The sequence below is a fragment of the Tiliqua scincoides genome, chromosome 2 (genome assembly GCF_035046505.1).
Source record: "Tiliqua scincoides isolate rTilSci1 chromosome 2, rTilSci1.hap2, whole genome shotgun sequence".
NCBI classification, from domain to species: domain Eukaryota; kingdom Metazoa; phylum Chordata; class Lepidosauria; order Squamata; family Scincidae; genus Tiliqua; species Tiliqua scincoides.
The window spans coordinates 180,856,055-180,869,237 of NC_089822.1; the positions used below are offsets into that span (position 1 = coordinate 180,856,055).

The window sequence follows — 13,183 nt, forward strand, 5'->3', positions numbered from 1 at the left end:
TGGACCAGACAAAATCTATCTACTCCAGCATCCGGTCTCCAACAGTGATCAGCAGCTGATCATTTATAAAGCATGTATATTGCTGTGTATTAATAATATATTTTTAAGATCTGCATTTAATTAATGATATGATTAATATGATTAATATTAATATAGTTAATATTTCTGGCCACTTCCTGTTTAATGATGTCACTTCCAGCCGTCAGGAACATGATGGCGAGTCATGGCCAACAGCCATGGGGGTCAAGGGAGCCACTGGCCAGAAAAGTTTGAGTACCACTGGATTAATCTAAAGGAAGATCTAACCCGTCACTTTGAAGGGCTGACTGTGCAGTGATGGGGTTCAAGATGATGCAGGGGGTGGGCTGCTCAACACTGGTGAGCTATCTAATGAACAAATTAGTTCTACTAATATAACATCTACTCCATTATTGGCCTAGGCTGAAAACCCATTCTTTATTTAATTGTGGGTGCAATCCTAACCCCTTTTCAGCACTGACATAAGGGCAATGCAGCTCTGAGGTGAGGGAACAAACATTCCCTTACTTTGATGAGGCCTCCATGAGTGACACCCAACTGCAGGATGCAGCACATGCCCCATTGGCACCACTATGCCAGTGCTGGAAAGCACTGACATAAGGGGTTAGGATTGCGCCCTATGTCAGTGCACTGTTTTTTTTGTTAATGGAAATAAAGTAGAAGAGAGTTACAAACCAAATGCATTCATGCTCTCCCGAAGTACTTGAAAGGTTCTCACAATTTGAATTCAGTGGGATTACTTACCTCAGGGGAATTGGCAAGTGTGGGCTTTAAAATGCATGAGTTTGAGCAGCAGCCTAATGACACAATCTATGAACCTTGCCTAACCTTCAGTACTTTCCTATGGATTTCGTGCCAAATTCACTTTATTATTTGAGAAGCACTAATCAGACTTTGTTATATCTAAAGATGCTTACTGACATGCAGTTGCACATTTGCCAAGATAAAGGCTACTTCTTCGGGCCAATACTTACTTTTCTCTGTTGAAAATGATGAAGTCCTTTTGGAGTGTATCCAGGTGTTTCTGAAGTTGACAGGCCTGTCATTGTAGAATTAACAGACAAGTGAGGAGACAGTTTCACTGTAACTTATTACTTAAGAATGCATTAAAGCCAACACAGCACAGATTTTACTAGGTTATGCAAAAGCAATGTAAACAATACACTATTTTTCTAAACTATTTCCCCCAATAGTTGATAATCCAAAGTTTCTAAAATATACTTGATGTGTTTTACATCCTAGCATAGAACATTATGGGCGCAATCCTAACCCCTTATGTCAGTGCTTCCTACCACTGACTTAAGGGCAATGCAGCTCTGAGGTAAGGGTAACATTCCCTTACTTTGAGGAGGCCTCCATGAGTGATACCCAACTTCAGGATGCAGCACATGCCCCCTTGGCACCGCTATGCCAGTGCTAGAAAACCCTGACATAAGGGGTTAGGATTGCACCCTAACAGAGTTAAAGATTGGACATCTTCAAGAAATAGGGTCAAGGTAAAGACAACGTTTTACAAGTGAATTCTCTTAAAGGAAAATGCTTGGAAAGTGGAAAGCCTCAAGAATATCTTCATAAAATTTGACTATTTTTTTTTTATCCCAATGCAATGTGTGAAGTGTGAACACGGATAACCATTTACCCATTGGCTAATTACAACAAGGTTCATATAACCAGTTGATAAACACAACTCTTCTGTTTTGTCAAGTGGTAAGGATTGTTTTACCACAGTTGTCTACCTGAATAAAAACTGGGGAAGGAGGAGAGTAGTGAAATCCTTATCAAGGCAATAGAGAAAACAGGTAGATGGTTGTTTTTATTTAGCCAGTGTCTCTAAGCGCCAGACTACACATCGCTTGTGCTTCCATTTTTGTACAAATCCACGTCTACTGTGAATCACTCCTGTATCCTATCTTTAGTTCTTAGGAGAAGATTCCTAATAAAAATCAAACAAAAACCAGGAGTGTTGTGTGTATATGTGTGCACTCCCCCCTCATCTCTGGAAAGACAAAATGACTCTGCTGAATTAATTTATTGTAGTTCACCAAAAGCCTGAGGTAAACCAGCTGCAAGCAAAGGTGAGTGGCACTTCTAGTCAGGAGCAAAATACAACCTAACCTTTAAAATCAACCTAGCTCAAGGACAAATTAATGATTTAAGAACTGGTAATTCAAGAGCCAGGCTACTTTTTGGCAGGCTAACTCCACAGTGCCACCAGCAGTCGTTCAGTTTCCATTCACCTTTTCTCAGCAAGGTAGAAAGCAACAGATTTTCTCTGAAAAGAATGAGCAAGAACGTGAGGCTCCAGAACTGTTTAAGTATCACTGCATCATACCAGCTTAGAGCCAGTAACCCAAACTGCACTTTGTTGCTATGGAAGGTTCTGAATTTGTAGACAGTACACAGAAAGCTGCCTTATACTGTGTGACACCCTCTAGATCAGGACTATCAACATACGGGCAGCCAGCTCTTCAGGGTTTCAGGCAGGAATTTTTTCTCTGGAAATGTTACCTGGAAATGTTGGGAATTGAATTTTGTCCAGTTCTAGTCTCCACATCTCAAAAAGAACATAGTGGAAATGGATAAGGTGCAAAAGAGAGTGACTAAGAAGATTACTGGGCTGGGGCACCTTCCTTATGAGGAAAGGCTACAGCCTTTGGGCCTCTTCAGCCTAGAAAGGAAGCGCCTGAAGGGGGATATGATTGAGACATACAAAATTATGCATGGGAAGGACAGAGTGGATAGAGAGATGCTCTTTATACTCTCACATAACACCAGAACCAGGGGACATCCACTAAAATTGAGTGTTGGGAGAGTTAGGACAGACAAAAAAAATATTTCTTTACTCAGCGTGTGGTTGGTCTGTGGAACTCCTTGCCTCAGGATGTGATGATGGCATCTGGCCTAGATACCTTTAAAAGGCGATTGGACAAATTTCTGGAGGAAAAATCCATAATGGGTTAGAAGCCATGATGTGCATGTGCAACCTCCTGATTTTAGAAATGGGCTTTGTCAGAATGCCAATGCAAGGGAGGGCAGCAGGATGCAGGTCTCTTGTTATCAGGTGTGCTCCCTGGGGCATTTGGTGGGCTGCTGTGAGATACAGGAAGCTGGACTAGATGAGCCTATGGCCTGATCCAGTGGGGCTGTTCTTACATTCTTATGAACCTGGACCCTTCTGCATACAAAGCACATGATCTTCCACTGAACTGAACTCCGACTTCTTCCCAATCAGCTACTTGTTTCCAGGGTATGCCCCTGGAGTAGCTGGTGCGGACCACACCTCCACTTCTGGGTTTCCTTATGAGCAACTCTCCCACTAAAATGGCATTCATATGCCTGGCTGCCAAGCACACAAAAGTTCCTCCTCTTTCACCCTGAATTGGTGTAGAGAAAGTGCTGATGTTTGCTTGCCTTACCACCAGAACAGCATAACTGGGTGATGTTTAGGAAAGAAACAAGGGTTTACAGCTTCTACCTTTGGGAACCCATGGGGCAACTGATAGCTCCAGAAAATGTCAAGGTGTTGGAACTCTAATCAGCCACAGAACCATTAGTATTTGCAAAAGGGGAATTTCCTTGAGTGCAATATTAGACAACAATCGCAATGCAGTGGTCTGTTTCTCACCTCCATGGAATCATTTTTGCTGCTTTCCTTCTCCTTCTTAGCCAGACGTTTCTTTTTCTTATGAAGCGGCTTGGACTCCAGGATCATTTCTTCCAGTTCAAAGGTTGGGTCACAGTTCAATTTGCCTTGCTATGAAGGGGGAGAGAGAGGTCATTCCAAACAGACCTGCATGGAAGATGGTCTTAACCCAGCAGTTTTTAAACTCTCAGGGAGAGTTTGCACCGCTGTAAGTTCTTGCAGGAGTGGGGGGGAGACAGCGAAGTGATCCCCAGGATCGTGTCACTCAGGGGGCTGCAGGGACTGGGATGCACTCACCAGTCCCTGCAGCAGCCTTCCTGGGGTGCGGGGAGCCCTGTGCGAGCATCTGCAGGGCTCCCCAGCTCGTCAGAAGTGAAAGTGGAGCAATCGCACCCCACCTTCACAAAACCAGAAGTGGAGCGCAATCGCTTCACTTTCACTTTTGGAAGGCTGGGGAGCCCTGCAGATGCTTGCACAGGGCTCCCCGTACCCCAGAATGGCTGCTGCAGGGACTGGTAAGTGCATCCCAGTCCCTGCAGTCCCTGCTGCCTTCTCCCTGCCTCCTCGCTGCCCCGCCGCTTAAGGGGGCAGAGACCAGGGCCCTCGGGCTGGAGCGTTGTGACGCCCCAGTTTGAAAACCACTGCCTTAACACATTTTTGCATGGCCCACACTTACGTATATGCAATGTTGGGCAGAAATGGTTTACAGCAGCAGTTTTCAAACCCTCAGGGAGAGTTTGAGCCGCTCTAAGTTCTTGCGGGGGTGGGGGGAAGGCAGCGGTGCGACCCTGGGGATCGCTCAGCTCAGGGGGGCTGCAGGGGATTGAGTCCACTTACACAAGCCTCCTGCAGCCTCCAGGAAGTATGGGGAGCCCTGCATGATCTTCTGCAGGGCTCCCCACAGCTTCAGAAGTGAAAGCAGAGAGATCATGCTCCACTTCCACTTTAGTGGAGGCGAAGCGCAATCGCTCCGCTTTCAAAGCTGCAGGGAGCCCTGCAGAAGGTCGTGCAGGGCTCCCTGCACCCCCAGGAGGCTGCAGGAGGCTTGGGTAAGTGAAGCCAAGCCCCTGCAGCCTGCCTGAGCGGTGTGATCCTGGGGATCATGCTGCTGTCTCCTTCCTGCCTCCAGGCTGCCCCCGCCCCTTAAGGGGAAATGGGCCAGGGCCCACAGGCTGGGGTGTTGTGACGTCCCAGTTTGAAAAGCCCTGGCTTACAGTGTTCCAGACCAGCAGAGAGCTTTCCCCTTAACATGACACCTACCACAGCAAAAGTACTTGCTGAATCATTTTCATCAGAAATTACTCAACTTCTCTATTGCTAATTCTCTTCAGATGTTTTGTGTTCCCCATAAGCTCTCCTACCTGGTATATAGCATTCTCACCAATATATCCTGAAAGGTATATTACTAAAGGACGACTACACAAGGTTGTCGTCATCAGCTATGACTTCTGAATGTTTTTAAAAAATTGTAATCAATTGTCTTACGGTAGGAAGGAATCCAGGGGATATTCTCTTTTGCAGAACTGCATCCCAGTTGATATCTGCCAGATAAGGAAACTCTTGGATATCAGTCAACTGAGAAAACCGTTCCTCTGCATTGATCTCCATTAACTAGAAATGAGAATTGTAAATGTGATACATATTAGAACAGAACAAGAGAGCAAGCAAAGATGTTTACTGCAAAATGTTTACCTAAATAGAGCCTTGAATAATCTGTACAGCCGAAGTTTGTGGTGACCATGAATCCCTTAATTCAGTGGTTCTCAAACTCTCTGGGAAAGCTTGAGCTGCAGTAAGTGTGTGCGGGGGGGGGCAGGGGGGAAGGCAGTGACATGATCTATTGGATTGTGCTACTTTGGAAGGGCACAGGGGCTTGCTGCCACTTACCAGAGCCTACAGCAGACTTCCATAGGTGCAGGGAGCTCCCTCAGCAGTCTCACACCACGGAGACCCTCAAAATTGTGATCATGACCACTTCCGGTTTTGCATTCACAAAACCGTTAGTGGTTGCAATCACAATTTTTACTGACTGCAGCATGGAGAGTCCTGCAGAGGTTGGCACGGGGGCTCCCAGCACCCCAGGAGACTGCTGCAGGCTCTGGTAAGTGGCATCAAGCCCATGTGCCATTCCAAAGTGGCACGATCCTGTGGATCATGTCGCTGCCTTCCCCCCTCCCCACCTCTTAAAGGGGCAGAGGACAGGGCTCTCTGGCTGGGGCATCGCAACGCCCCAGTTTGAGAACCACTGCCTTAATTCCAGATTGAAAGTAGTGAATCTTTATTTACTCAGGACTAACTTGTTCTATTCGTTTTGAGCATGACTACCTTGAGCTGGATAAGGGCCCACATGTGAGTATCTCCAATGAGTTTAGGAAGCAGCAACAGATTACAGATTCTACCCAGAGAATGTGATACAAAATCCACCAGCTCCAGTGTATTGCTGAAAGCGAAGTACTCCAGCATGACGTACAAGGAACCCTCATCTTTTATTGTTTTTTGAAAAGTTAATAGATTTTCCAGGAGTACATAGTTACCCAGTCAAAGTGCTATCTAAGAACACTAATTACCATTTAATGAGGACTTAATCTAATGAGGACTTAATGATGGTTTTGAAAAATAAGGAAAACGTTAAAAAGACAAATGGGGAATTTGTACAGTCAGATTTTTCTTAATTACAACTTAATTTTGCAGACATCAATTGGGATGTATCAAGCCCAATTAAGTTATCAGACGGGGTACAGCAATTGTATTCAATAGCACATTGGGGGATTACAAAGTCGTATATGTTACTTAGCTTGAAGAGAGAAGATGGCAGGAAACTGGAACAGGACTTAAATACCCTCTACCTCCATGCTATGGTCTTCATCTGAACTACTTGGGAGAAAACTCACAGGTACATAGGAAGTTGACATGGTCACCTAGCTCAGAACTGTTAATAATGGATGACAGCAAAACTCAGAGAGGGGTCTCTCCCAGCAGTACTCAGAGATTAAACCTGGGACCTTCTGTATGCATGGAACATGAACTCTCCCTCTGAGCCAAGGCCACTGCTCCCTCTTAATTATACAAATCAGGCCGCCTACATAATGTCGTATTCTATGCCACATGTCATTTGGCTCATGTTTTTGTTCTATAGTTTAATCGTGCTTTTTGATGATTTCAGCTGTGTTATTTTTGATGAGAGGAAAAATGCAAATACGAGCAGGAAAAGGCGGTGAAGATAGTTGTTTGGAGAACTTTCCAACAGGAAAACAACTTTAGAAGTAGCCTGGTTTCAACACAGTTTAGGAACCAGCTTTTGACAATGAAATATACATCTGCTTTCTACTTCCTCATAACACTTGGCGTTACAGACCAATGCAGGTACAGCAGCAGACCGCTACAATTGTTCCAGAAGCCAAGCAATTTAATTTGTGCTAGCCAGAAATCACTGCCACCACAGAACCATCAATCTTTCCTCTTGTTCCCATACATCACACCATCCATGACTGGCTACAGAAACCAAATTTCCCTCATTGCAAATGACTTTTCCACGACAGGTTTATTCGACTGAAAAATGTTTTAGCAGTACTTTACTCGACTTTTTCTTCCTGGTAAGTTACACCAAACATCCTTCAGGTATCTGCTGTGTTTGAACTGTCCAACGTGTCCTATTAGTATTATTATCATCGTTAACAGCAGTGTTTCTCAAACTGTGGGTCAGGACCCATTAGGTGGGTTGTGAGCCAATTTCAGGTGGGTCCCCATTCATTTCAATATTTTATTTTTAATATTTAGACTTCATGCTACCATAGTATGTGATTGCATTTGGGGAAATGATGCAGATCTGTACTTTGAACACATGCAAAGGTACATGCTTTTAACAATGGGGCTTACTCCTGAGTAAGTGTGGGTAGGATTGCAGCCTAGGATTCTTTAAAATTTTCCTGCTTGATGATGTCACTTCCGGTCATAGCATCACTTATGGTGGGTCCTGACTGATTCTTATTCTAAAAAGTGGGTCCTGGTGCTAAAAGATTGAGAGCAACTGGTTAACAGTATTTATATACCGCTTTTCAAGAAAAAGTTCACAAAGCAGTTTACACACAAAGGGCACAATCCAGAGAACGACATGAGCTGGTGCAAGTTGGGAGTAAGCTGCGCCGGTGCACAGAGGTGCGCTGGCACATGGAGGCCGAATCCAGCCTCCGTGGCAGCTTCTGAGGCAAGCCTTTCGTCGCCCTGGCTAGGCTGATGCAAGGCTCTGGGGTGGGTGGGGAGGAGACGGGAGGGAGGCGTTCCTGGGCAGGGGGAGGGCAGATGGTGGGCGGCCCTGGGGGCAGGCGGGCGGGGAGTGGGAGGCGGGGCTGGGATCTGGTAGTTATGCTGGATCCCAATCCCCGTTCCCAGGGAGTTTGGAATGGTTTCAAGCCGCTCCACTCTCCTTGGACTTATGCCACCTCTGGAGGTGGCGCAAGTCCAAGGAGACCTATGAGGCGAGGCTGCCTTACCTGGAGATAAGGGGAAAAGTTTCTTCTTGCCTCTGGCTGAGTTGCTTTGGGCCCCTATCCTGTGCTGGATACAGCGCAAGCCTCTTGAATTGCTCTTTCCAGCGCAGGATGAGATTGCTATCTAACTGTTATGATAAATTCCTTTATTCATTACAAAAAGTGTGGGTGGAACCCATTTCATTCCCAAACATAGAGCATAGTATTGTAAGGGCTACATCATGTACCCTGCTAACTGGACAAAGAGGCACATTTCCAAGTGGTGCTCCTCTTAGGTCTAGCAGGGGAAAGTAAATGTTCTTCCCAGCACAGTGTTTCTTTTCTAGTAGGTGTTGCTGGTGTTCATCTGCATCAATTTAGATTGTGAGCCCTTTTGGGACAAGGAGCCATTTAATTAATTTTGTTTCAACCAGTTTTTTGTTGAAAAGCGGTATACAAATTCTTAATAATAAAAATTCCTATAACAAATAAAAATAACACATTCTTAATAATAATAATGCCTTAGTGGGGGAGCTGTTCTCTGAAGATCTGTGGTTTAATGTTTTTTACAGCTGGAGAGATCTGAGCCAAAACTTTGAATAGAGATTGCAATGCACTGCAGTGCAATTGATTTGAATGGGCTGTCTGTTGTCTTCTTTAGTGATCTAATCAGGAAGCCCTGCTTAGCATCTGCATATCTGATACGACCCAAAAAAAGTCTCCAGTTGTGCATGCGGGGCCCAAGGGAGGGTTCAGACAGGCAACTGCCTCCTTCTAGTTAAGGGCTCGCACTGAAGGGGATGGAGTTTAATCAGGGCCTGCTGCATTTATACCAATCGCTGCTCAGTTTTGTAATTCAACAAATTATGGCCCTGTTTTCAACCAAGCCTTCGTGTCGCATGCGTTTGTGGGAGGATACCTGGGCAACAGAATGCGTGCTTGGTTTGAATACTATCACTGCTGATCCTTCATGCAAAGGGTGCCCACATGATTGCAAAGGGATTCTCTTCAATAGTTGGTGTTGCAAAATTGCTCACTTTTTTGGTACCCAGCACCACAAGCAACATAAGATTGCTTCCTCGTTGACTATAATGACTTGAAGACCACCCATCTTAGGTTAGGGTGACAATAAGAGTGACTAACATTCATTCAAGATGCCAAAGGCATCTAGTTAAGACATAACTGCTACGTGGGCTGCAGTGCTGACATAAAACACAATTCATTTTTAGTTTGCACTGAGTTCTGGTTTCCAATTCAGCTGCAGTCGTACACAGCCAGTCACGTGCAACAGTGGCTGCCAGTGAGGATGGCTGAGAGCCATCTGCATGAAAACACATCCAGCCAGTTCAATGAAGCCTGGACTAGCATCATGATGTGGTTACAGATGCACACCTAAATATGCATCCTTGCCCCCAGCAGCTGCCTATAAAGGTCTCTTTCTATGCATGAATACTGCTTATTGGATTAGTGTGCCTGCAATGAACCACACTGATACATTTTATAAAGACTCCTGAAATTCCCTTACATTTGTGAACCTCTATGTGCTTTTTTCATGCGTGACACTTACACCACAATCCAAATTTTACCTTACACAGGGGCAGCAGCCACTGCAGCACCCTAGGATGTTAGAAACATGCTATAAAGTACGTTTGCAGCACCTGCTGAGTAGGCTGCACTAGCAAGAAGTCCAGCACTGTCCCATTGGTGATGAATTCAGATGCTACACTGGAAGGGGCAGGTAAGCTCCTGCCAGGCAGCACTGAGGTGGGGGAGGGAAGGATGGGGAGGGGTTGTAACAGGGCAGGGAGGGGATGGTTCAGGATCAGTGGTGCTGTATCCTATACCCCTCCCAGGCTTGAAAGCCAACACAGGGCTTCCTGGACTGGCGCCAGCTATTTGCACTGTTTCTGTTACCCTGCACATGCCCGATCTCATAAGCTAAGCACGGTCAGGCCTGGTTAGCACTTGGATGGGAGACTGTCTGGGAATACCGGGTGCTGTAGGCTTGTACCACAGTCTTTCGAGATTGAAGGTTGCCAACCATTATTAGCCAGCTATTTAGCTGGTGAAGTCCCAAGTAGCCCCATTACACAGGTTGGGAACAAATGTTCCTTTACCCCAAAGAGACCTCCAGCTTGCTGTTTCCCAGCACTGGATACAGTATGGGTCATGTGGTCCCCCTGCACCAGTGCTTGTTAGGATCAGGCTGTTAATCGATTTTTCTTCATATCTGCTATATCAGCGGTTCCCAAACTGGTGGGTCACAACCCACCAGGGGAATTGGAAATGGGCCATTCCCCCTTCAGGGGAGTGGCCCAGGAACAGGTGCCCCAAAGGCATTTCAGCAGTCGCAGCACCGTGGGGACACAGGGGCATTTTACCTGGGGGCATCCAGAAGCCTCCTGGAGTCTCGTAGACCCCTCTGCGACCCTCCACGCTGCTGCACTGAGCACCAATCACAGATTGGAGCTCAGTGCAACCACGTGAAGGGTCACAGAAGGGGCTGCGAGCCTCCAGGACTATCTAAGAGGCTTCCGGACACTGCCAGGTACAGTAAACTGCCCCTGGGTCCCCACGGTGCTGCAATCACTGCGGCACTGTTGGGGTCACCTCCCACTCCCACCCTATCCCTGCAAGAACTTACAGTGTTACCAATTCCCTTGGAGGAGTTCGGAATCTGTGATGTTATATGGTGTTATATAATATACATCAAGATATATATATATATTTTAAAACCCTACACTGGTTGCATTTGATGTATACATCTGATTTCTATTCTGTCTTGCACTTTGGACACTAAATGCATTAAGAACAAGCACACATCAAACAACCCTCAGCAGAGAAGCTCCAAGGGGCTTTTTTCTTCATATGTGGAAACTACTGTGTCTGATCAAATGCAATGAACCTTTACTTATGAAATTCACTGGAGACATAAGAGTCAGGACAAAACTTGACATCCCCAGTTGGTCTCATCTATAATACATACAGCTGCTAAAACAGGTGCAAATGGGCAAAGTGAAAATTTAAATAATGGTGACACTACATCATTAATTCAGCAAGGAACAAAAGGGGCTATGAGGTTAAAGAATGTCATGGTACAGAGTAAAAAAATGTTAAATGGCAATATAAAAATAAAAAGAAAGTTGACATAAATGTTGCAATATTACTGTTTATTCAGGTCAATTTCAAATTCTTGGAGTATGTTATATTCAAAATCAGGACAAAAATAGGTGCTTCTCCTGCTTACACTGTAGTCACAGGCTTTCCCAGTTGCTTTTTGGGGCAATGCCATCTCCTTGATGCTTTCAGCAATCTGCATTACTAGGTCTCACACCAAGGTCCACTGGACAAGGTTCTAAACACATCCAATGCATTTATGACCCCAGGATCTACAGAATTTTTCCCCTGTGCTTGATCCCATGAACTGTACATGATGCCAAATTCTGGAAAACACCTAATATGCTTGTAGATTTGAGGTTTTGACTCACAAAACACTCAGAAGACATGCTATGGATTTTGTTTTGTTGTTGGGTGGGGAGAGGAGACTAAATATTTGTGCAAAGATCATACCAATATGGCCTGTGTAGCCCAGGTTGTAGAAGCTGCAATGCCTGCTGCTGTTTTGGTACCCCGTATGATGCACGCCTCCCCTTCCCCTCCAACATCTGTGGTGTTATCTAAAACAGTCAGAGAGGGAGGACAGGGCAGCCTGATCTGTTACGGTCACAGAAGGCAGAGAGCCCCTGACTGGTACTGGGCAATCACACTGTCATCCAAGAGTATAGGAACTGTGTCTCCCAGCTCTGTTGACCCTCTTTAAACACACACACACACACACACACACACACACACACACACTTTATAAAGAGAGATTACTGGGAAAGAGAGAAAGAGATGTGGAGCTGCTGCTTTCAATGGTAGCCTTGCATCGTATGTAAGGTCTCACTCTAGCCTTACTGGCCCCCCGTTCAGCTTTCCCTTCTTTGGAGTGAAACCATTCTTAAAGTGCACTCACCTTTTCAATTAATGACACCATATCCTTTGACCAAGCAGCAGGGTACATTACTGTGGCTGTCTTGAATACATGGGCAATTTCATTTGCAGCTGTGCTGGAGCGAATGTGATACGGCCTCTGTGGGGAGAAAATGCAAAGAAACAATTCTGAAACAAATCCTTCATCAAGCAATTCCAAAAATCAAATAATCTCTTTCAGACTTTTTTTTTTTTTTTTTTTGCTTTTAAAGGAAGCGTCTTTTAAACAGACACTGTGCTATCTATGCTACAGAGTCCATGCTCTGACTCCCTTGCCCAAGGTTCCACTGTTTTCAGCTGAAACACTGAACAACTATCACTGGGGGGCCTATCTCAGCTGAAGTCAATAGCAACATCAAGAAAACTACATTAAAAAGTAAAAATGTAAGCAAAGGGGAGAGATCAAGGCTTTGCACTGTAATCCAATTGGAATTTCACTTGTACATCTGAGTTCACGGGAAAACAATTTGCAGCTTGCTTGTTGTTGTTTTTTAATCCTTTTCATATTCCCTGAAATATTTAAGCATTGTATTTCCTGTTTATTTCTGGAGTTGGAGTGACACAAGTTAAGTCTACAAACTGACAGACAGATGCCTTTTATCCCAGGAGATAAAAATAGCATAACAGATCCATTAGATCACGGAAGTGTCATTTAATCAAATCTTAAAATGTTGCAAAGGGTCTCTCGGTATGAATAATTGTCCAGTCACGTTACATACATTATAGAAACATCGCCTGCTGTACGTGACTGACCCGGCAGCCATCACAATACATTGAAGACAGAGGATATTTTAAGGCAGCCTCAAGATCATAAGTGGCCAACTCACAGCCCAGGAGTAGCCACCTCACAGCCTGGGAGGATACTCCTGGTCAGAAAGAACTGCGATTGTGGTTCTGAGTACCGTATGGAGTCAGAAAGATAAAGAACAAAGACATGAGGGGTTATAAATGTACCACAGGGCTTAACTTTACACACTATGCCAAAGCTTTGGGACTCTGTAAG

At 45.0% G+C, this 13,183-nt stretch overlaps 1 protein-coding gene across 1 annotated transcript in view; it reads right to left on the reverse strand.

Moving 5' to 3' along the window:
• STK32A (serine/threonine kinase 32A) overlaps positions 1-13,183 on the reverse strand; it is a 98,829-nt gene that overhangs the window by 6,022 nt on the left and 79,624 nt on the right. The window contains exons 9-12 of the mRNA XM_066617345.1: positions 12,164-12,280; positions 5,168-5,293; positions 3,665-3,793; positions 1,014-1,078 (exon numbers count right to left, since the gene is read on the reverse strand). Of these exons, the coding sequence (XP_066473442.1) occupies positions 1,014-1,078; positions 3,665-3,793; positions 5,168-5,293; positions 12,164-12,280 (437 nt within the window). The remainder of the gene's footprint in view (positions 1-1,013; positions 1,079-3,664; positions 3,794-5,167; positions 5,294-12,163; positions 12,281-13,183) is intronic.